The 25,578-nt window shown below is 34.8% G+C and overlaps 3 protein-coding genes and 1 long non-coding RNA gene across 8 annotated transcripts in view; 2 read left to right on the forward strand and 2 right to left on the reverse strand.

Annotated features, from left to right (window-relative positions):
• The first annotated feature begins 149 nt into the window (after nt 1-149).
• LOC131550837 (E3 ubiquitin/ISG15 ligase TRIM25-like) lies at nt 150-6,504 on the forward strand. The gene is made up of 6 exons (XM_058793275.1): nt 150-843; nt 3,331-3,426; nt 3,664-3,897; nt 3,989-4,148; nt 4,791-4,850; nt 5,809-6,504. The coding sequence occupies exons 1-6, from the start codon at nt 277-279 to the stop codon at nt 6,348-6,350; spliced, it is 1,659 nt and encodes a 552-aa protein (XP_058649258.1). The 5' UTR covers nt 150-276; the 3' UTR covers nt 6,351-6,504.
• A 525-nt stretch (nt 6,505-7,029) lies between these two features.
• Nucleotides 7,030-21,500, forward strand: LOC131550838 (testis-expressed protein 47). Of its 5 annotated transcripts, none has more exons than XM_058793276.1 (7): nt 9,300-9,386; nt 12,393-12,616; nt 13,713-13,785; nt 14,314-14,417; nt 15,865-15,923; nt 17,227-17,437; nt 19,312-19,924. In XM_058793276.1, exons 2-7 carry the CDS (start codon nt 12,455-12,457, stop codon nt 19,603-19,605), a joined length of 903 nt encoding a protein of 300 aa, XP_058649259.1. In that variant the 5' UTR covers nt 9,300-9,386; nt 12,393-12,454; the 3' UTR covers nt 19,606-19,924. The 5 variants fall into 5 exon arrangements, with proteins under 5 accessions (XP_058649261.1, XP_058649259.1, XP_058649263.1 ...); XM_058793280.1 differs by lacking the exon at nt 9,300-9,386 and adding an exon at nt 20,393-21,500 and having other exon boundaries at nt 10,833-12,616; nt 19,312-19,468; XM_058793279.1 differs by lacking the exon at nt 9,300-9,386 and adding an exon at nt 20,909-21,500 and having other exon boundaries at nt 10,834-12,616; nt 19,312-19,468.
• LOC131550839 (uncharacterized) lies at nt 13,645-19,454 on the reverse strand. Its single transcript, XR_009273639.1, has 4 exons — nt 19,285-19,454; nt 17,209-17,428; nt 15,770-15,900; nt 13,645-14,478 (listed from the first exon to the last, which is right to left on the reverse strand). It is a non-coding gene; the product is annotated as an uncharacterized LOC131550839 (long non-coding RNA).
• A 145-nt stretch (nt 21,501-21,645) lies between the features above and the next one.
• The window catches only part of arhgap44b (Rho GTPase activating protein 44b), a 47,558-nt gene continuing 43,625 nt past the window's right edge, over nt 21,646-25,578 (reverse strand). The window contains 1 exon segment of the mRNA XM_058793274.1: nt 21,646-25,578. This exon segment is cut by the window's right edge and continues 227 nt beyond it. The gene's annotated coding sequence lies outside the window, so the exon portion shown is untranslated.

Raw genomic sequence — 25,578 nt, forward strand, 5'->3', positions numbered from 1 at the left:
AAAGGTAATTGCAACTTCTTATCTTTTTTCTCAGAATTGTGTGATACAAACTTGCCAATTCTAAGAAATAAAGTCACAATTTTGAGAAATGACTAGGGAGTCAGAATTGGGAGATACAAAGTTGCAATTACTTTTTTTTTTATTCAGTGGCTAAAACAGGCTCCCATAGAATACAGTGAATCTTCTGGCACCCTCCCATTCCATACAACCCAAAGCAAGCAAGTCACATGCTCATCTCTGAAACTGAAACTAAACAGACTTTGTTTGCACAGTGAAATGGCGGAGGCTGCTCTCGCGCTCTGCTGTCCAGTCTGTCTGGATGTTCCCAGGAATCCTGTGACCATTCCCTGTGGACACAGTTACTGTATGAGTTGTATCACAGGCTGCTGGGATCAGGAGGATCAGATGAGAGTCTACAGCTGCCCTCAGTGCAGACAGACCTTCAGTCCCAGACCTGCTCTCAGAAAAAACACCATGCTAGCGGATCTGGCAGAGAAACTAAGGATCGAGGTGCCCGAGGCCTCTCTCTGTTACGCTGAGCTCGATGATGTGCCGTGTGATGTCTGCACAGGGAGAAAATGCAAAGCTGTGAAATCATGCTTGGTGTGTTTGGTGTCCTTTTGCGAGCTCCACCTGAAGCCGCACCGGGTGTCTTCAGCATATGAGGGCCATAAATTAGTCACGGCGTCTCGTAAGATCAAGGCGATGATTTGTTCTACTCATAAGAAGCCGCTGGAGGTTTACTGTCAGACAGATAAACGGTTTGTGTGTTTGATTTGTGTTCTGACGGAACACAGAGATCACGACATTGTGTCAGCTTCCACTGAAAGACAATCTAAACAGGTAAATGCAGTCTCCACCTATGGCAGGTGCGGCTAGAAGTGATAGGCTACAGGAAAATAAGAGAATCAGTGATGCAAACTTAAAATATGAGACAATAGTTCACCCAAAAATGAAAAATCCATCATTAATTATTCACCCTCATGTCTTTCCAAACTTGGCTGTTAAAGGTGTGAGAATGAGTGAGGTTAAGAATAGTGCTATAATAACCCCACAAATAAAACTCATTATATACACCAACACTTTAAAAGAGACAGAGATGTAGATGTTTGTGAAAGATGTTTTCTCTGTTTTGGAGGGATGAACATTGTTAAGTTGCACCATATTTATTGCATCAAAAATTGTTAATATTTTACTATAGGTTAGGGGTGGATAATTTTATCAGTTGTTTATTAATCATGCAACAATACCTACATATTACTGTTATAGTTTTCATTAATAATCATTGCTATATAGATTATAACTTTGCCTAGTGCTTTTATGAATGTTTTTAGCATTTCATTCTGTAACCTACTTGTTGTACAGATCTGTGTTAAATGCTACTGTTTTTGATAACATTTCTGACCGATAATATCATAAAATGTTTGCGTTTCTATTACCGAATGTGGTAACCTGTCAGCAATAACCTGTCCATGGGCTTTTTTTGATTATTGTCAGTTTAAGTAGTTTACCGGCGATGTAGTGTTGCCAGATATTACTATAAAAACAAATAAAAACCGAAAACGAAATAAAAATTAAACCAAAAAGATTTCAAATCTTTGTAAATAAGATAAGATAAAAAGATATTGCTGACCCCAAACTACAACTTTCCACTTGATTAACTTTCTAAAGTGTCAAATTAAGTGGAAAGAAACGACAAGTCAAAAACGCTTATAATATGTAGATCTGGCAACAGAAACTGCGCCGCCAGCATCTTGCAGCGATCATTTTCATATCACAGACGCTAAACATTCAAACTGTCTAAACTTTATTATGTAGACATACATATGAGGAGTTTTAAACAGCAAATTAGTAATTCAGAGAACAAATTTTATTTTTGAATTTACAGAGGTCCTGTGTTCTGTCGATTCATGCTAACTTACCTGTGAGATTTTGCTACCTCCCATTAAAAATTAAAAATAGGTAGTAGTACAATTCGACAACGAAAAATGCTACCTGTCAAATTATGGTTGCAAATACAGTAATTATGTGCTATTTGTAGTTGTGGCTACACTGTAAAAAAAAATCCGTAAAATTTATGGTAAAAAAAACGGCAGCTGTGGTTGCCGGAATTCTACCGTAAAATATACGGTAGCAACATTTTAGGTTTTACGGTTTTAACTTAAATTTACAGTTAAATACCGTAATTTAATTAACTGATATTATGTTAATATACCAACCTATTGAAGTACTGACATCTGTTTTGTACCTTTGTAATACACTGATAACCACCAAATGCAGAAGGTGATGAGAAAGTCACATGATGAACCAAAGCCCATCACAAGCAGCTTTTAAACAATAGCATATATAGAAGGTGCACAGTGCCATTCACACAAACACTAAACACCATCATGGTGAGACTCATTAAACTGAAATATGCAATAAACATTCATTTAACAACATTAGATGTAACATACAACCCTAATAAACATAACTGATAAGAAAAGACTTGGAAGAAACCTAGTTATTTCAAAGAAAAAACATAAAATTCAAACAAAATTTGAAATGCAACGCAGAGAATTCTGGGAACATCAATTTACGTTTTTTCCCTTTAAATTTTACATTCTTTTTTACTTCCAAAAACTGTATTTCACCGTAAAATTGTCTGAAATGTCTATTACAGTTTTTCATCGTATATATTAGGGGAACTTACCGTTAACCATTTAACAGGTTTTTACCGTAGCTTTTTCACAGTTTTTTACCGTTAAAATCACGGTCATTTTTTACAGTGTAGAAGGGATACAACAAACCAACAATAAATACAGTTTTCTACCTATTAGATTGTTTTATTAGCGTCTACACCTACACCAACCCTAACCCTAAACCTACCCCTTTACAGTAATGAGCGTGAGAAAAAGGAATGCACACGTATGTGTGAATCTCTTGTGAATGGCGGAGGACAGTGACGCGGGAGAGAACAATTGTAGAATAAATTCCTTATTTTTGTTTTCTTTGTGCAAAAAAATTATTCTCGTAGCTTCATAACATTATGATTGAACCACTGATGTCACATGGACTATTTTAACGATGTCCTTACTACATTTCTGGGCCTGGGAACGTTTCAGTTGCATTGGTGTCTAATCAGGGTTAGCTCTCGTATTTAATCAAAAATAACTTCATCTGAAGTGTTTGTGTAGCACTAAGTCAGTTCAATGTTGATTCAGTTCAGAAGAAGGTGATCTCATATAAATATGATCTTTATTCACGGAATAAATTATTCTGCGTCTAAATTCCATCCACGTGAAGGACATTGTTTGTAGGCATTAGTTGAAGTAATGTGTTTGTCCACAGATAGAGATTGAAGAGATGCAAAGGAACACAGCAAAGAGAATTCAGAGAAGAGAGAGTGAATTAACCAAACTCACAACATTAGCAGAGACAATCAGGGTGAGTTTACTAACCAAAAATGACCCAAAAATGGAAACTCTGTCATCATTTACTCACCCTCAAGACTTTCTTTCTTCTGTTGAACACAAAAGAAGATATTTTGAAGAATGTTGGGAATCAAACAGTTGGAGGGTGAGTAAATGATGACAGAATTTATCCCTCCAAGTGTTTTAAGTTGAAGGGTGTTGGACATTATTTACAGGACCCTCTCACCAAATCCCTTGTGTTTGCTAACAGAGCTCTGCCCAGGAAGCAGTGGACGACATGGAGAAAGTCTGTACTGAGCTGACAGACTCCATTAAGGCCCAAAGCAGTGAGATCATCCGTCTGATCAGAGCTCAGGAGGAGACGGCCATCGGTCAGTCTGAGACCGTTCGAGAGCAGCTACAGCAGGACATTACTGAGCTCCAGCAGCGAGATGAAGACCTTCAGCTGCTTTTACTTTCTGAAGATGACTTGCTGTTCCTCCAGGTTCCAGTAATATTTTTCGTGCTGTGGATCACTGCTTTTAAATGGATCTGTTAACAAAACACTCTGTTTGTCGTCCTTTGTTTTGTTGTAGAGTATTAGGTCTCTGTCAAATCCTCCAATGTTTGAAAATTCACCCAGAGTTCATTTGAGTCGTCGAGGCTTATTCGAAAATGTAAGGAAATCAATCTCTGAGAGAAATGACAGAATAATGGATTTACTCAAGGAGAGCCACATACGGTTATCTGAGAAAGGTGCGGTTACCACACTGACCCCATCATACAGATTTATTACTAACAATGTGAATCAAAATCTTCAGCTCTTTGTAAGACATAACAATAAACATACATGCAAGACATTACAATTTCAGAACTGTAAAGGCCTGTTCACACCAAGGACTATAACAATAAATAAACCGTTTTAATAATCACTCTTACTCTAAACGAACAGGAAAGTCCGCACCACATCTATAACTGCACAGGGCAATAAAAACACTGTCAGTGATTGAAAATTGTAATCTAATTAATCACATGATGTGCTGATTAATCTAACTAATCGCAAATTAGTTGCACATCAATTTTGGCTGAGAAATTACCCCCCAAAAGATCATTTAAAGATCATTTAAATCATTGCATGAATGATGATAAGAAATGATTTTTTTCTTATTCATGTTGCTACAGGAAATAGAGCGTTATGGTGCGTTGGTGAACTACAATATTGTTATCGTTATAGTTCTTGTAAACAGGCCTGTCTAGTTATGCTTCCGTGATGCTTTTCACATGTACACAAGGCCCACCGTACATTCCCTTTTCGCTCAAAATGACATCGCATTTTTGTAAAGGTTCGAGAACGATGTTTACGCTGATTTTGAATTCTTTTTCTGCATTCCTCCACAGTTCAAAAAGTTCAGATTGTCCTGCCTCTCCACCCCAAGAACCGAGAAGATTTTTTGCCATGTAAGTTATCATTTTCAGGCATATCTGTTATTTCAAGTGTCATATTATTTACATTTACATTCAGTCATTTAGCAGATGCTTTTATCCGAAGGACAATGGAAGCAATCAAAATCAACAAAAGAGCAATGATATGCAAGTGCTATAACAAGTCTCAGTTAGCTTAACACATAGTAAGTTTTTTTAAATTATTATAATATAATAAATAAAAAGAAAACAGATAGAATAGAAAAAGAATAGAGCACGCTAGTGCTACAGGCCTTTTTGCTTTTGTTAACTGTATAATAAATAAAAAGAAAACAAATACAAAAAGATTAGAAAGATTAGAAAGATTTTTTTAAATAAAGAAAACAAGCAGTAGACAAATAGAGTGCAAGTCTAAAAGGGAGAATAGAATTAGAATAGAGAGTGCTCTAGAGTTAGAGGGTCAAATAAAGATGGAAGAGATGTGTTTTTAGCTGATTCTTGAAGATGGTTAAGGGATTGAGTCGGGCACGAGGGAACAGTTAATGTAAAAGTCTGTGAAAGTGATTTTGTGCCTCTTTGGGATGAACAATAAAGCGCCGTTCACTTGCAGAACGCAAGCTTCTAGAGGCACACAAGTCTGAAGTAATGAATTTAGGTAAAGGAGAGCAGAGCCAGACAAACATCAATGCCTTGAATTTTACGCGAGCAGCTGTTGGTAGCCAGATTGATAAACAGAGGCGTCACATTTTCAGCTCATTAAAAATGAATCTTGCTGCCGCATTCTGGATTAATTGTAAAGGTTTGATAGAACTGGCTGGAAGACCTGCCAAGAGAGCATTGCAATAGTCCAGCCTGCACAGAACAAGAGCTTGAACAAGGAGATGTGACGCAAAGAAAGGACCTGATCTTCTTGATGTTGAATAAAGCAAATCTGCAGGACCGGGCAGTTTTATGCAACACAGCTGAAATAAAAGTTTGTTTTTCTCCTGTGCAGATTCCTATACCATGACACCGGACCTCAATACAGCTCATAACAATCTCCATTTTTCGGAAGGAAACACCAAAATGACGTGGGGTACAGTACAGTCGAATCCGGATCACCCAGAGAGATTTGATAGATGGTGGCAGGTCTTAAATACAGAGGGTTTGACCGGCTGCTGGTACTGGGAGGTGGAGTGGAGCGGCAAGGTTGTCATAGCAGTTTCATACAAGAGCATTAACACTAAAGGTCCTGGAAACGAATGTGGATTTGGACACAACGATCAGTCCTGGTGTTTGTGCTGCTCATCTTCTCACTACTCGTTTAGGCATGGTAATGTTGAGACGAAGCTACTCAAAATTCCCAGCTCATCTCGAGTAGGAGTGTATGTGGATCACAGTGCAGGAACTGTGTCCTTCTACAGCGTCTCCGACACCATGAGCCTCATCCACACACTCCAGACCACATTCACTCAGCCGCTCTATCCGGGGTTTGGTTTCAGACTCGGGTTTTTAGGCTCCATTCAAATCTCTCCCACAGCTTTCAGTTTAAAGTAGCATTTATATATTATACATTACATTTATTCATTTCGCAGATGCTTTTATCCAAAGCGACTTACAATTGGGGAATACATCAAGCGATTCAAGCTTCAAGCATTGTTCAAACAAGTACAAGCTAGACTGGGAAAGATTAAAGAAAAGAGGAAACAAAGTTTTTTTTGTTTGTTTGTTTGTTTTTAGGATGAAGTCAAATAGTGATGAAAGAGATGAGTTTCCATCTCTCTCTTCAACAGCGATGCTATAGAGCTATTGCAGTTCAAAGACAAAATTCTAAAGACAGCTGTGCACTTGTTTTTCTGCATAATATCTATTCGGTATGAATATTGCTATTTCGGTACTGAATATTGCACACTCAGACATACAAGCTAAATTAAATGTCACAAAAAAAGGTAACACTTTACAATGAATTCTCATTATCTATCATGAATTAAATGCATGAACTAACATTAGCTAACAATAAGCAATATATTTGCTACTGTATTTATTAATCTTTTTTAATGTTTGTTAATAAAAATACAACTGTCCATTGTTTATTCACGTTAGGTCAGGTCAATTGAACACACAATGTTTGACTTTAATAATGTATTAGTAAAAGTTTAAATTAACAATAATAACTACGATTAACTCTTTCCCGGAATTTTCCGGGTTTCCGCGTTCTCTCTGTTATACGCTAGGGGGCGCCGTTACGCATCTCCTGAATGAGTCTAGAATCACTCGATCAAAAGCACAGGCGAGGAAGACGCAGAAACGAGCGATCTCATACGTAAGCATATGCATATGAAAAATAATGAGATCATCAACACTAATGAAAACTATGGAAGCCCATTTCTGCCACTGAATAAAAAATAAAAAAGGTTATTGCGACTTTTTCTCTCGCAATTCTGACTTTCTTTCTCAGAATTGTGAGATATAAACTCGCAATTGCGAGTTTATATCACGCAATTGCGAGAAAAAAAGTCAGAATTGTGAGATAAAAAGTCGCAATAACCTTTTTTATTTTTATTCTAATTTTATAGATTTTATATAATCCGGCCCTCAGATGAAGCTGGTTGACTAGCCCTGATCTACTGCATCTTTGCTTTGATAATAGCTATTAGCCTACTGAATATGATCCAGATGTAGTATTTTGCTCAAAATGTTGCTTTTTTATGAAACCTACCTTCATTCAAGTATTTATAAAAATACTTTTTTTGTTCAAAAGTAGAGCATCTGTTCTTTATTTTGATGTATTGCATGTTCAGATATTCATACAACAAAATATTCTGGGGGCCATGAAATTTTTATGAAAATGCTCAAAAATGCTGGTGGTGGCTGACAACTTTTTTCAAAAATGCTGGCGGGGAAAGAGTTAATAAATGCTTTAGAAGTATTTGCCATTGTTTTATTTCATGCTCACTAATATTGTAAAGTGTTACCAAATATTGTTATTAATATAATCGTCTCTCATTATGTGAAATTTATGTTAATATTTTCTGTGTCTATACTTCAACAATGCACATTTTATAGCACAAGAAGGATTTATTAAAATTGTTTGATGGGTATGTTATGTGTATATAGATTAGTGTTATAGTCAAGACCACCTAATCTGAGACCAGACCAGCACTGCTCAAATTCATCTGAAAGATCCACATTTACTGCCTGAAAAAAATATAATATTTAGTAAATTAATATAATTGGAATAATAAGACACTATATGGCGTAGGAATTGGTACAAATGCATAAATAATGTTGAGAGTAATGTTTTAAAAAATAAAATTTTGTTTATTGAATGTTTGTATAAAAGCAATATCAAATTTGTGAAGGCAGCTCTCTTGGTCTTGTGAATATTGCCTAATTATATCATATGTAAAAATACTTTTTGCAACAATATCTTGAATTTTGTAGGTATTTGTATTAATGGTGACATTTTTGACACAATTACTCATTCATTTCTGACCCGAATAACAGTATAAAACAGTGGTTCATGCTAAGCTCTAAAATATTTTGGGTGAGTGGAGGGGGGCCTTCAAATATTGTTGTGGACAATAATTTTGAGATCCACTGATATAAATCAAATGATGTATTGTTGTTATTTAGTTATTTAAGTAGTTATTGATTGCATTTGAAGCAGGAAGTTTTACATCAAGTCATATTTATGATAGTTTTTTTAAGAAAACATTTTTATCCATCCCACGGTCTTGTAAATCCGTTTACTACTATAATATAATATAACTTATAATATTTGATTATTATTGGTTATATTTTAATATTTGGTTTATTTTTCCTATTTCGATCTCTTTGCTTACTGTTCAGTATAGATATTACCAAAGGCTATACAGAACAGCCTACCCTTAAAGGGACTTTGCTATTACTTAATATGTTTTGTAAATACTGTAAATGCAAGTAAAGCTTTGATTTCTGGCGGAAATTTACTGGAAAGTTGAATTTAACATATTTCATCAATTAATGGACTATAATTATAAACACCATGGTGTTTCGTTGAGGAATGAATTGCTACGTCCAAATTTGCATAGCTATTAGTCCTAAATAGTATTCAAAAATAGAATTGGAATGTTCCAAATCGTAGTATGTTGAAAAGAGTATGCCAAAGTCCTGGATGCTCTATTACTTTGAAGAAATTCGAAGTGCAGAACGATGCAGACTCTAACAGCTAATATTGCCCACAACTGTGTTAAAAAACTACAAACATGGCGGATATGCGAGACCGACGGACAGGTAGAGAAAGGGGTTAATTAAGTAAAGAGAAATACACATATATAATAATAAATATAACCAGTTCTACAATAACATTATTATATTACAGTACAGAGGAGCACTATTCCCTTCAATGAGAGCTTCAGAAGGTTGAAGGGTGCAGGACTGTCCAGTGCGGCTTGGTCCCGCCTCCTTCACTGCTGTTGCTTAGTAACTGTTGTAAACACACAGGCAGTCATGGCTTCACAGGATCTGGACGCAGAGTTTGTCAGATCGGCGCTGGAGGACAGAGAGTCTCTGTTCCACCGGCTGATGGGGAAACACAGGACTGGCAGAAAGGTTTGTCAGGCTCTTACATTCACTGGAGGAGCGGCTCAGATGTCTCCTCTTCAAACGTTGCTGGGTTACAACTAAACAACACTGCAGTCTAGAGCAGCAGCACACACTCGAGGACACACTAACACACACTTGAGTACACACTAACACACACTCCAGGACACACTAACACACACTCGAGTACACGCTAACACACACTCGAGTACACACTACAACACACTCGGTACACACTACACACACTCGGTACACACTACACACACTCGAGTACATACTAACACACACTCGGTACACGCTAACACACACTCAGTACACACTACAACACACTCGAGGACACACTAACACACACTCGAGGACACACTACAACACACTTGAGTACATACTAACACACACTCGGTACACACTAACACACACTCGGTACACACTACAACACACTCGAGGACACACTAACACACACTCGGTACACTACAACACACTCGGTACACACTAACACACACTCGAGGCCACACTACAACACACTCGGTACACGCTAACACACACTCAAGGACACACTAACACACACTCGGTACACTAACACACACTCGAGTACACACTACACACACTCGAGGACACGCTAACACACTCGAGGACACACTACAACACACTCGGTACATACTAACACACACTCGGTACACGCTAACACACACTCGAGTACACACTACAACACACTCGAGGACACGCTAACACACACTCAAGGACACACTAACACACACTCGAGTACACACTAACACACACTCGAGTACACACTACAACACACTCGAGGACACACTAACACACACTCGAGGACACACTACAACACACTCGAGGACACACTAACACACACTCGGTACACTACAACACACTCGAGTACACACTAACACACACTCGGGGACACACTACAACACACTCGGTACACACTAACACACACTCGAGGACACACTAACACACACTCGAGTACACACTACAACACACTCGAGGCCACACTACAACACACTCGAGTACACACTAACACACACTCGAGTACACGCTAACACACACTCGAGTACACACTAACACACACTCGAGGACACACTACAACACACTCGAGGACACACTAACACACACTCGAGTACACGCTAACACACACTCAAGGACACACTAACACACACATGAGTACACACTACAACACACTCGAGGACACACTAACACACACTCGAGTACACGCTAACACACACTCAAGGACACACTAACACACACTCGAGGACACGCTAACACACACTCGAGTACACGCTAACACACACTGGAGGACACACTAACACACACTCGAGTACACGCTAACACACACTCGAGTACACACTACAACACACTCAAGGACACACTAACACACACTCGAGGACACACTAACACACACTCGGTACACTAACACACACTAACACACACACTCGAGGACACACTAACACACACTCGATTACACACTAACACACTCGAGTACACACTAACACACACTCGATTACACACTAACACACACTCGAGTACACACTAACACACACTAACACACTCGAGTACACACTACAACACACTCGAGGACAATACATGCTAAAACACACTCGATTACACTCTTCAGCTCAGTGCATCTTCAAAATCCAAGCACTTCTGTGACCCAGCAGTTGTTTTTACACACTACAACACACTTGAGTACACGCAAACACACACTTGAGGACACACTACAACACACTCGAGTACATACTAACACACACTCGAGTACACACTAACACACACTTGAGGACACACTACAAAACACTCGATTACACACTAACACACACTCGATTACACACTAACACACACTTGAGTACACACTAACACACACTCAATTACACACTAACACACACTCAATTACACACTAACACACACTTGAGTACACACTACAACACACTCGATTACACACTTCAGCTCAGTGCATCTTCAAAATCCAAGCACTTCTGTGACCCAGCAGTTGTTTTTATCAAAACTCACAGATTTGTGAGAATTTTATGTATTGGAATTTTTTTTTCTTTCCTACTTTTTAAATGTATTGAAATATAGATTTTATTATTTTACCCTTTTGCCAGAACTAAATCTAAAAAAAATAAAATAATTATTTGATACTGAAATACATCTGAAAGAAAACTAAATATTAATAGATGAAAAAATTAAACTGACAATAACCTCAACTGATTAAGTTAATGTTGAAGTGCTAAAATTACTCAAATTAAAATAAAACAAAGTTAAATCTACATAGAAAAAAGCTGAAATAAAGCAAAATATAAATATTAGACAAAAAACTTACACTTAAAAAACTTTAAAAATTGGAAATGTTGCCTTTGCAACTAAATTAAATGAATGCATTGAAGTACTAAAATTACTAAAATAAAAATAAATATACACAAAAAAGACCAAAGCACATAGCAAAATTATTAAATAAAAATAAAAATACACAAAAAGACCAAAGCACATAGCAAAATTATTAAATAAAAATAAAAGCTAAATTGTTAATATAAACTATAACAGTATATAAATACTAAAATAAGACTTGTCCCAACTTTCAGTCTTAAAATATTAAACTCAATCTTAAAAATATTACTCCTCAAAATTTTCTAAACAAAGAATGCAATAAATTAAAGAATAAAGGTAAATATCAGTATTGTTCAAGTGTGCATCATTTCCATTTAAGCTGTAATTTAGTCAAATTGCATGAAGTATGACTTCCATATATGCTACCTATCAAATGAGTCTGAGTAAGACAAATTTGGCCATTTGATTAAAATAAATAAATATATAAAATGTCATTTCCATCACAGAACAAATGGTGATTTTTTTTTTTTTTTTGTGTGAAGGAAATGACAATTTACATGCATGGATACTGACTAACTGAATTGTGAGAGTTTCAAAAGATGCTTATTTTCTGAAAAGTGCCATAGTTGAAGAGACACACATGAGCATCTGATGATCACAAATATGCTGTCATACTCAAATCAGACGTGTAGTTTCCCAGCTTTTGTTGCCCCCGGGGCAGGAGCTCACGTCTCCAGGAGATTCACATGGAGCTGGTAAACAGTGAGGGAGGGTTAGTTACCGTCAGACAGAAGAGCAGCAGCATGGAGAAACACACGCAGAGCTGCAGCGCAGCAGGAGACGATGAGAGCAGTCTGTTCCACCGCCGGCTGATGCAGCGCAGACACAAACACAGCGACAGCGAGCTGGTCAGTGCAGACAGACACTCACACTCATGCTCACTAGACTCCTTCTTTCATATAAATGGAAAAATATAACAGGCAGGGGTTGCAAAACTGAGCTTCATGAGGAGACTGCAGGAAGTTGATGAAAAAAATCCAAAATTAATCACAAATATATAAATGTAGTTACATTTTAAATTACACAACTCTTTTGTTGAATTGCTACATTTTAATGTTTTGTTTAGATGTAGATAGTCTTTAAGTTGCATAACGTTTTAAGTTGCATAAAATGTTTTTGTTATATTTTAATGTTTACTTTATATATATATATATATATATATATATATATATATATATATATATATATATTTTACATTTTAGTGCTTTATTTAGTAGAATAATCATGTGAGTTGCATTTAACTAAAATTACTGAAATAGAAATAAGCTGAAATAGAAATAAACCTTCGAATAAAAAATTTAAAAAGGTAATTGCAACTTTTTATCTTACAATTATGGTGTATAATATTACATTATACATGATATTATAGACATTAAAAGTCACAATTACCTTTTTTAATTTATATATTTATATTATTTTTATCAAGCTTTCATAATAATTACTTAAACTAAAACTGAAGAGAAAAAAATATATATATATGCACACAAAATGATATTGTTATATTTTTATTATATATTACATAATAATTAATCAAAATAAAACACTCACTAAAAAAGCTTCTTTTTTTTCTTTTAAATTGTATTTGTTTACCTGAACTGTCAAAGTGTGGATGTGTTGTTAAATTATTGAAAAATTTACTTAAAATCTCCAAAGAACATTTTAGCTCACAATCCCTAATATGATTAAAAAATTATTATATTTGTAAAAGATTTATTGTCTCTTTACTTCATTTTTTCTAAGTGTTAATAAGAAATACAGTGTAAATGTATGTACAACTTGTGTTGTTTATTTCAATGAGTTGCTGTAGATTCATAAACTCAAATGCACAGATGCTCTCTGTATCCAGTCAACAACACAAACAAACAGAGAGCGTTTCTCATATTCGTTTACGACCGTCAGTCACTCAGCAGGTTTGTCTTTTATCACTTCCTGTCTCTCCCGCAGAAGTTCCTGTTACACAGGCTGACTGTGATTGGCCGTCTCTCGTGTGAAGCGGCTGACAGGAGGACGGTGGGAGGTCTGTTTACATCCACTCTCAGATTTCTCTTTACACTGTTTTTCAGCTGCTTCCACACAAAATCTTTCCTCGTCACACAGTTTCTGAAAGCTGTCACTCAAACAGCAGAAGCACACACCAAATCTGCAAAACCAGACACTGATTCTCAGCCTTTGACTCAGTTTTCAATTTCATAAAACACTTTTTGCAAAACACAACACAATTCTCTACATAACACACACAAATCTAACAGGAATTAATATTATGGCAAAGGTGTTTGCAAATGTTTGCTTTTGAGATGTGTTTGTGATATTTTGAATGCATTGCTTCGTTTTGCAAGAGATGCGAGGCATTTGCATTTTGTGTGCAATTCTTGGATTTGTGTGTGAAGTTTGGAAAAAAAGAGGCAAAGTTTGGAAAATGTGTGCAAGCAGCTGAAAAAAAAAAACTGTAAAGGTTTAGACTGTCATTATAATCCAAACCCAGACCTGAAAATGGTTAAATTGTAAAAGCACTGCAAGCGTTGCTCTGGTGTGTGTTGTGTGTCAGATCACTTGGAGAGGCTGATGGTCAGTCTGCAGAGGAGAAGTGCTGGAGAAGACGTCACCGGTCTCCTGCTGATCTACCCTCGACACACACTGCTCGTCATCGAGGTGCTTCATCTGCAAAACACCATCCACCTCCCTCAACCTGCAGACCCATGACTTTCTGCCCCTGGGGAAGATAAAAGGAGAATATTCATGCACGTTGAAGTTAGCTAAAATCACTGCAATAAACATAAACTGAAGAATGGAAGCTTGTGTCCACACTGAAAAAAATTATACTAAATGTTTTTAAGGTAAGTGTTTGCAAACAATTTATTTTAGCTACATTTAATAAAAAATATATATTGAAAGTTAGTCAACTAAATTTGTTTATTTAAATGTAGCTAAAATAAACTGATTGCAACCACTTACCTTAAAAAAAAATTTGTAAATTCAATGAAACTTTTTTTTTTCCAATGCATCATGAAATAAAAATAAAATAAAAAAGGTAATTGCAACTTTTTATTTCACAATTTTGACTTTTTCTCAGATATAAAATATTTGCAAAATATATCATTTGCAATTGCAAGAAAAAAGTCAGAATTGTGAGAGAAAAATTAGCAAATTACGTTTTATTTAATTTTTAATTCCTGGTGGGGAAAAAAAAGAATTGTAAGATGTGAACTCAAGTTAATATCTCACAATTCCATTTTTCTCAAAATTGTGAGAAAAAGTTTTTTTTTATTCTGTGGCAGAAAGGGGCTTCCATAATAATTACTAAAACTGAAATAAAAATAAAATAAAGCTTTATAAAAGAAAAAAGAAACAGGAATTACAGGGAACATGTAACAATTAAAAAATATTTGATCAACAAAAGAGCAATGATATACAAGTGCTATAACAAGTCTCAGTTAGCTTAACACAGTACACGTAGCAAGGTTTAAAAAAAACAATTATTATATAATAAATAAAAGGAAAACTAGAAAAACGATAAAATAGAAAAAAAATAGAGCAACATAAAAATAACAATGGCATATAATAAAAATGACTAAAACCTAAACTAAAATTAAGATGAAAAAAGCTAATTCAAAATATAAATACACACCATAGTATAAATAATACTAAAATAACACTGTTCCGAACTTTCTATCTAAAAATATGAAAATCCATCTTTAAAAATATTACTACACTTGCAATCACATAAACAAGGAGTGAAATAAAAGAAAATAAATGTAATTATCTGAATATTTTCATTGGGAACCATTTCCAATCATGATGTAATTTTGCCAGACTATAAAAACATATGACTTACATAAATGCTATATAACGCAATCTTACTTATATAAATGTTAGCTTCTATCTTGTCCATATAGTGACAGTGAATGAAAACAAGCACAGTCCCGATCTGAAAATGAGTTTGGAGAGCTTCAGCATGATAAACATCTAAACTTTAGTTTCCCACAGAAGAAAGAAAGTCTTACAGGGTTTCAGTGACATGAGCATCATATTCCTAAACGTCTCCTCATATAACAGATGCAGTGATTGTAAAAATCCATAACTGTGTTTCATGCACTAGTGTTCGACCGAAGCTCTGCTGTCTGTCCTGCAAGACCTGAGACACATGGAGGAAAACAGGTGAGATAAACACTGATTAATGAAGATCTACTGAACAATACCAAGATTCTCTGCTGCACTGCTAACAAAGCTGTGTCTGAAATCATTCATTCTTCATAGACAGTGAATGACAAAGAGCGAACTAAAACTAAAATCAGAAAAAACACATTTTCATTACTTAAAATTAAATAAATGATAAATGAAATGAAATATAATAAACTACTGGCTAGTTACTAAGGCAACACTTCCCATTTTAATTTAACTTAACTTGATACACTAAAATAAGTAAAACTAAAACTGGAATAAAATATGAAAAGTATATAGACATATCGACAAAACAAAAATTACTAAAAAAAATTTGTAATGAGAAAATGAGAACTGATTCAAAATATTAATAAAAACGACAATAGAATATATCATAAACAGTATATATATATATATATATATATATATATATATTAGTGCTGTCAAACGATTAATCGCATCCAAAATAAAAGTTTTTGTTTACATAATATATGCGAGTGTGTTCTGTGTATATTTATTATGTATATATAAATACACAAACATGCAGTATATATAGAAAATATTTACATGTATATATTTATATGCATAGAATTTATATTATAAATAAATATATTTAATATATAAACAACATATTTTTTCTTATATATATATATATATATATATATATAGTTTTATTAATATATTAATCAATTGAATCAGTTCTTATTTTTATATTGTTTGAGATAGTGTTTACAATCTTTATCAAAATTCTTTAATAACAATTATTATTATTATTCTTTACATAAACTCTTTGTATTTGTAATATGTTGTTCCTCCTTATCCGTATGTCTTGTTATAAAGTAAATTATTTGTGTTATTTATTGAGCATTATAAAAAATGGACAAGCTGCATTACTTCATTTATTTATTTTTAACTATAGTTATTTAATTGTTTTACACCCTTAAAAATAAAGGTGCTTCACGATGCCACAGAAGAACCTTTTTGTCTGAATGGTTCCATAAAGAACCTTTAACATCTGAAGAACCTTTCTGTTTCACAAAAGCTTCTTTGTGGCGAAAGAAGGTTCTATAAACAGGTCAGAAAGAGATGGTTCTTTGTGGAACCAAAAATGGTTCTCCTATGGCATCGCTGTGAAGAAGCATTTAAGTACCTTTATTTTTAAGAGTGTAGTATATTTAAATACTTGGACTGTCAAAGAGACATGAATGATTTATTCCAGTATCTAACAGAAAGAGTGCAGAAATGTGTGTGTATCAGTTGAATGTCTAACGGAGAAGCTGACCGCAGCTGTGCCCCGCAGCGGCCCGATCCTGGAGCCCCGAGTCCTGCTGGTGTCCCATGACCTCCCCAGCAGACTCTTCCAGCGCTGGAACTACAAGCTTCTGGATGAGTCTGACAGCCAGCGGACGCTCGTCTCAGACGAACAGAGCCCGGAGAAACTCTTGAGCGACACCCTGCATCAGATCCTGCGGCTCGGACACCACCTCTTCAACAAAACACACCTGATCACGGTAGAAATACTCAGACGCGGACAGTAGTGAAGGATGTTTACTGTACTCAAGTAAATATTCCTAAGCATAATGTCATACTTTTTACTGCACTGCATTTCATTAATAAAACTTGTTGTTTGTTTTACCTTTAATACTTAAGAATATTAAAAATGTAGTACTTTCTTGTACTCGAGTAAATCTTTGAATTACTTTTACTTGAGTAAAAGTAAGAAAGTAATAGATTTCTAATGTAATTATAGTATTGAATGATATTTAATATGAAACGTAGTGCAGTAAAAAGCACAATATTATGCTTTGGAATGTTGTGAAGTAAAGTTTTCTGAAGAAAAAAACTATTGTAAAGTACTGACACTTGAAAAGTACTTTTACAGCAGAGTAAAAATACTTTACTAGTGTCCGCCTCTGCAAACACTGTACATTTGTGTATAAATATCACATTGCTCATTTTGTTCTCCAGGGGAAATAAAAGTATGACTAATTAGTTGAAAAACAGAGTATAGAGCTATAAAATTATTATGTAGCAGCTCATAACATTTGATCTGACAAAAAAAGTTTGAGTTCAAAGATCTTTTGAGGAATATCTGCACATTTAAACCTATAATAATAAAAAGTATAACCATAACTATGAACATGAAGTTAAGAGAATAGTGAACTCCACACCACATCTACGTATATTGATAATGACAAAAGCGGCATGATATTGCTGGAATCATGGAATCACCCATATGGAATTTGTTTTTAATTTTCTTTTCATTTTGGCCAAAATATATTTTAAATAAATGTTAAATATATGTATATATGTTCGGAAATATTTTTGGAATTGAAAATAACCTTTTAAACCTTCATATACCAAAATGTATTTCAAAATGTATTTTTGGGACAAGATATGTTTTAATATATTTTAAATATATTTTCAAAAAAATATATAAAAATGCCCAAAACTGGATATTGATAGAAAATACATTTCTATTAACACACGTTGCAATATATTTTTGTCAATTTTTCGAAATTCTAAGCGTGCGATACAGTTATGTTCACAGAATGTAAATTAAGGCGCGCTAAACAAAACATTCACACCAAGGATGATAATTACAATGATGAAGATAATGTTTTAAATATTATTCTAATTCTATGAGAATATGGAAATTCACAGCACAGCTGTAATGATAACAACACAGAACGATATAATTGGAATTACGTCCAGTTTATTATCGTGTGTTGGAGTGGATGCTAATATCTTTATCGTTAAAGTTATCGTTCTTGGTGTGAACAGGCCTTTATTGGTGTGGACACTAGTTATCATCATTATAGCTATCTTAAAACTGAAAGTTTTGACACTGTGAGACTATAAAATGACTTCATATATGACTTAATATATAATGAACCTCATTGACAACAAAGTTAGGCTGCAGAAAGCGCCATTTTTGAATCGGCATTCGTGAATTTGAAAATGCCTATTGATGTCTGAATAATATATGTGGATAAATTATGAAGCTTTTGCCAATGTGATCATTATAAAAGTCAATATTAAGGTAACTGATGTTCTTTCATACAATAACGAGCCATTTTTAAATAGGCGTTTGTGTTCAGAATTTGAAAATGCCGCGTCAATATTGGCGCCTGAATGATATTTGTGGATAAAATATGAAGAAAATACTTAAGAGTTTTGCCAATGTAATCTTCCAGGATTATTATAAAAATCAATATCAATGTAACTGACGGTCTTTCACGAACATAACCCGCCATTTTTGAATATGCGTTCGCGTTCAGAATTAAAAAATGCCATGTCAGTTGATGCCTAAATGACATTTGTGGATAATGTATCAGAGATTTGGATTATGTCTCACATTCGGGAGATCTGTGTGTTTGATCAGGGATCTAAAGTGATTCCTGATGAAGTGCTGAAGGACGCGTCGGATGCGGTTCCTCCTCAGGCCGCGGTGTCTCGTCTGCTCCAGATGGAGGCGCTGTTGAGTCCTGCGCGCTACATCAGCACGTATCATTCACCGCTACACCAGCGCCTGGACTCCGGTAACGCACGTTACATTCTGCTTAAAGGGACAGTCCACCCCAAAATTAAAATTGTCATCATTTACTCACCCTCAAATTGCTTTCAAACCTGTTATGAGTTCTTTGTTCTGTTCAGGCCCGGCTCCAGAATCCAATGACTGAGGGTGAGATTTATACATTATCTGAAAGCTGAATACATTATGATAGGACAATATTTGGCTGAGATACGGCTATTGAAAATTTGGAATCTGAGGGTGCTAAATAAATAAATAAATAAAAAAACAAATAAAAATATTGAGAAAATCACCTTTAAAGTTGTCCAAATGATGTTCTTAGCAATGCATATTACTAATCAAAAATGAAGTTTTGATATATTTACGGTAGGAAATTTACAAAATATCTTCATGGAACATGATCTTTACTTAATATCCTAATGATTTTTGGCATAAAAGAAAAAGGGCCTGCTTCTGCTGAATATTTTGAATAATGTTGGTAACCAAACAGTTGACGGTAGCCATCGACTTCCATAGTATTTTTTTCCGTACCATGGAAGTCAATGGCTACCGTCAACTGTTTGGTGAGTAAATGATGACAGAATTTTCATCTTTGGGTGAACTGTCCCTTTAAAGCTCCTAAAATCATCTTTATATTCTTTAAGATTTTCTGTAATGTGATATTCTTATGACAGCAGTATATTATTTAAAATATCGAGTATTTTTACATTATTTTTTTAATTTATGCTTGAAATGCAATGATTGTGTTACAGACATTTTTATACTGTAATATACAAAATACTCTATTGCAGCAATGAAATGAATCACTGAGAATAATTTTTCTGCGTAGTATTATTCTGTTGTATGTTTGAATATAAAAATTTGGAGGTAAAGAAATAGCACGAGTTAGTAGTTTACTGAACATGTTGTTTTGTGCATCTGATCGTTTAAGGACATGTTTTTGGGAGTTTTCGTCCCACGACAGTGTAGGTTTGGATTTAGGGTCAGGAGGTACGTCTTGTTTGAGATTCTGCAGTGCATGCAAACATCAGACCGCATGCGTGCATGAGAAACTACAACATACCAAAGCAAGACAAATCACTCCTCAGATGTTTCTCTTGAGAAAAAGTGCCAAGATTAGTCAAAAATCTCAATATGATCTTTTCATGAAATGTCTATCGGAATTCATTTCATAGCTTTATATGCTGGCAGCTCATCGAGTCTGTTTTAGGAGAAACATCTGAGATAAAGTGAGACTCCTTTAATTCTCCTCTTTTTGGAGACTCATTCAACTTCGACTCTTCAACTCTGACAGTCTTTATTTATTCTCATCTCATCTAACCATCAACTAACTCCATGAATGTTTCCATGAACCCACTACTTTTGATATACTCTGTAATCTGGTTTAACTAACGCACATTCGTTTGCATATGTCATTAATATTTGTAATTTTTGTGTATTTTGACAGAATCTGTGTGGCCTGCAATGGAACATCTTCAGATTATTTGAACAACTTTATTAATACATTTAAACATTTTCTACTTTTTACCTCAAAAGGTTTTGGTAATGCTTAAAGCCGTTAAATACAATGCATTATTTTAATGCATTAATTATGAATTGTAATGCACCTAATAATGCATTGCATGATCTCATGAATAACTGTAACCACAATTATAATATAACTATACTTATCTATTAATTGTTACACCTTTAGATAGTATAATGCATTAAAACACAATTTCAGATGTAACAATCTGCAAATATTACAATGCATTTAACTTTACAATTACATATAATACATTATGAATACCTTTATAATGCATTACACATAAACTGATCTAGTTTATTTTTTAATATTACATTTTTTTTTAAATCATGGTATTATTATGTTATATCAAAGAAATAAATGTGTGTCTTCATAATTTTTCAGCAAAATGTGATTTTGTAACTTGCTAAATTTTTGAAACAACTTTCCTCTTCAGAATCTAATCTAGACTTAGATTAGATTCACCAAAAGCCAAATAGATATTGAGTTGTTTTAGTAAACAAACATTCAGTTATGACTCCATTCCGGTATAAAAACATACTTTACTCCCATCATATCAAATCCTGATGGATAATCTGATGGATAATATACTTTTTCACTGAGAAATACGGCATATTTCAGAAGTAAACAAACTAGAATAAAATGCACGCACAAATATAAGTAATTAAAAATGATTGATTTTATTATCGAGATCACATTCTGATGAAGGATGTTGTTCTTTAAGCTTCATGAGACTTTGAGCATCCCATCTCAAATTATTCCAGTTTTCCATTTAAATCACATTTTGACACCAAGGGCCTCTTCATATAAAACAACAAAATGTAAAAAAAAAAAAAAAATCATTCTCTGAGGAAATGACGCTCCATTTATTTGGCCCCCGTTTGTTCAAGTGTAAATCAAGCATGAAACACATCGGTAACAGTAAATAAACAAGAATCGGACAGGACTCAACGGCATGACGGTGAAAGAGCATGCAGCATTAAAAACTCCAACACACAAATATACACACGGCGTCTGTGGTGGTTTGTGTGGTTATTGAGTCATTAACTAGCCTGCTAAGTGATATACTGATCAGATATACGTGAGACGGTGAGGAAAGAACTTAGTTAAGAGCTTGTGAGTAACGGCGCTGAGTTCAGTCTATCTTAAGATGTGTTCAGACTGTAAAAGTCAATTATTTTCAATGAGAGTTGGTGATTTTAAACTTTTATTGAACATGCATGACTTAAAGGAATAGTTTACCCAGAAATGAAAATGTGGGCACCTGCAGGCCATCCGAGATTAGGATGAGTGTGTTTCTTCATCAGATTTGGAGGAATGTCTCAGCAATGGATGCTCTGCAGTGAATGGGTGCCGTCAGAATGAGAGCGGATAAAAACATCACAATAATCCACAGCACTCCAGGATTATGGACTCTATGGTATTTTAGTTAAAAGCGTCTTAATGCTGGATTAGTTTCAGCTTTTGTCTTCTCCAGATGTTAACTGATGGACTGGAGTGCTGTGGATTATTGTGATGTTTTTATCAGACTCTCATTCTGACGGCACCCATTCACTGCAGCGCATCCAAGCGGGTGAAATATTCCTTTAAAGTTGCTTGGTCGCAAATCAGCGTTAGGAGGAGGTTGCATGCGATCTACAGAAGTGGTTTTGATTAGCAGCTGATATTGCGGGATGGAGTTATCTGGGTATTACCGTTCTTCTTTTTTTTTGCCAAAAAGCTATAATAGCATGTATAAAAGTGTTTCAAGATTTAGATTACATTGTAGGTAATGAATGCAAAGCATGCGGCAGATTTACAAACATCTAGTTAAGACATCAGAGCATCTTTACAATAACCCAGATCGAGCCCCAAAACACACATTTTCCAAATGCACTTCAATAACGTTTCCCAATCCTTGCATGTTTGTTTATGACATATTAAGTCTAATTATGATTTTAGCTACCAATATCAGGTCAGTTCAACACATTAGATTGCGTCTGCTACTGAAAACGCTGCCTTAAACCTGCTAAAACACAAACGGCAGTCTGACCTTATTTAATGGTCACTTGTGCTGATAAAACCTTCATATAAAAATGAGCTTCAGCCAACAAAACTACAAAACCACCATATCAAGATACAGAAAACAAGCACATTCAGATCCACAAACGTATGAAAGTTCATCTTCACCTCTGAGTTCCTGACAGACCTGCTCTCATCCGCTAGGAAAATAAAATCAGAGCATTTAGCTGCGAAAATGCATTAAAAACAGCAATATGGAGTTTATAGACTCTTTACACGTTGCATCTCAGATTCCCCTGATCTACTGATATTCCTCTGGATTAATGTGTCACCTGAAGTCAAATTTCGGTCAAACAGAAGCACAAAATGGAGAAGAAATCCACAAAGACTGATGATAACCTGCACGCACACACACACAAAATCATCAGACATTCACATTAGGAGGATTTCAAAGTCAACGTGACCTTATTTACTATTTATCTTTCTCCGGTTTCATTCAGAACATCACATTACGGAGGTAAAATGGGTTTCATGTTGACTTTAAAGTATGGTTTGAAACATGCAGACAGACTCTCGCACACAACAAGCGTCCGTAAGAGGTAAACGTGTGACTTCGGTTTAATCTCTGTCGCAATCCGGATCGCTTTCAGTTTATTTGCGCGTCTGATTCTTCAGCAAACGCACTGGAGCTTTATCCTGTTATCAGAGACCTTCACAGGATCCGCGGCGATTCATAGTGTATTTACACAAACCAGCATTGTATCTGAAGCAAAAATAATATTGTCTGTACATATATGTTTATATAGAGAGAGATTGATAAATATTTGACCTTTGCTTCTATAGATTATGTACAGCAGAGAGTGAGCAGCATTTACACATGCTAATACTTACAGCAGAGTTTGAGACAAATTATCGATAACATATTCATATTAATCAGACGTATTCGGTCGCAAAGTCATGGAAAACCTGGAAATATCAGGCAATTTTAACCCTCGAATGCATGAGGAGACATTTGAATCATTTAGGGCGGGACAGATGATGACCTTTACTCCTAAATTCCTCTTTATATGTGTTTATATCTACAATAACTGCTACTATGTTTTATTGCAGTGGTCAGATGTGTAAAATACTCTCTTATAATACATAATTTAAAAATATAAGATCATATCTGCTGACGTGGAATGATGATGTTGTTTAGAAACATTGATGTATTTTTTTCAGTATATTGATTCACTAGTTAATGCATCAAAGAGTTAAAATGTGATTTGCAGGTCTGGAAAAATTCATTGAAATTATTCCTAAAATCTTAAGTGAAATGAATATATATATATATATATGTATATATCGTTATCCAGTAATTGATCATAAGGAACGGTCCTGATTCTAAAATATCCAGATGAAATGAACACATTCATAAACTGCCCTCGCTGTTTTCTGCTCAGTAAGCATTTAGTTATATTAATGTTATTGTAAATACAATATAAATAATTTATATCTGTTTTATATTTGATATTTTCTGTGATATGATACTTTATATATTATCTTTAATTTTTCAGTAAGGTTTGATGTCAGTACAAACACACTTTACTTTATCCAGCATTCATTCAGTTTTTCTATCTCACACCGAGGCTTCGTTCACACAAAGCACTTTAAAAACAAACATTTGTGATTTTTTTTTTTTTTTGAAGATAAAGTTCTGATGTGAATTTTTTCATTTACACGACTGTTTAAAAGTTTGGGGTCAGTAAGATTTTTATTTTTTGAACGACATTTCAAAAGCAAGGACACACTGAATTGATCAAAAGTACCGCTTAAAGACATTTATAATGTTATAAAAGATTTCTATTTCTAATAAATGCTGTTCTTTTGAACTTTCTGTTCATCTAAGAATCCTGAAAAATAAAATGCATCACGGTTTCCAGAAAAATATTGTGCAGCACAACTGTTTTCAACATTGATAATAATCATAAATGTTTCTTGAGCAGCAAATCAGCATATTAGAATGATTTCTGAAGATCATGTGACGCTGAAGACTGCAGTAATGATGCTGAAAATACAGCTGCGCATCACAGAAATAAATTACAGTTTAACAGATATTCACATAGAAAACAGCTGTTTTACATTCTAATAATATTTACTGTTTTTACAGTATTTTTGATGAAATAAATGCAGCCTTTGTGAGCAGAAGAGACTCAAAAACATATAAAAAATCTTACTGACCCCAAACTTTTGAACAGTGAATTCTGACACGTGTTGTGTGAACGACCCCTAACAAATGATCTCAATTAAAAATCTGACCGCAAACCACAGCAAGAGCGTCTTTCATCTGAAATCTCATCTCGGACGCTCACATTCATCAAACACACACACATACACACACACACGAGCGGATTGTGCTGTAGTGTGTCTGTCAGGAGCTGTTTGTATAGTTGGTGAATGCTAGTCTGGGTTTAGACACAATGAGGTTTCAGTGTGTTTGTGTGATTTTTAAACACACGTTACACGAACTTCAAGGCAAAAGTGCAAGAACTCAGATAAGGCAAATAGAAAACAAACCACATGGAAAAACTGCAAATACATAAAAAACACAA

Source organism: Onychostoma macrolepis, chromosome 12 (genome assembly GCF_012432095.1).
Source record: "Onychostoma macrolepis isolate SWU-2019 chromosome 12, ASM1243209v1, whole genome shotgun sequence".
Classification (NCBI taxonomy): Eukaryota; Metazoa; Chordata; class Actinopteri; order Cypriniformes; family Cyprinidae; genus Onychostoma; species Onychostoma macrolepis.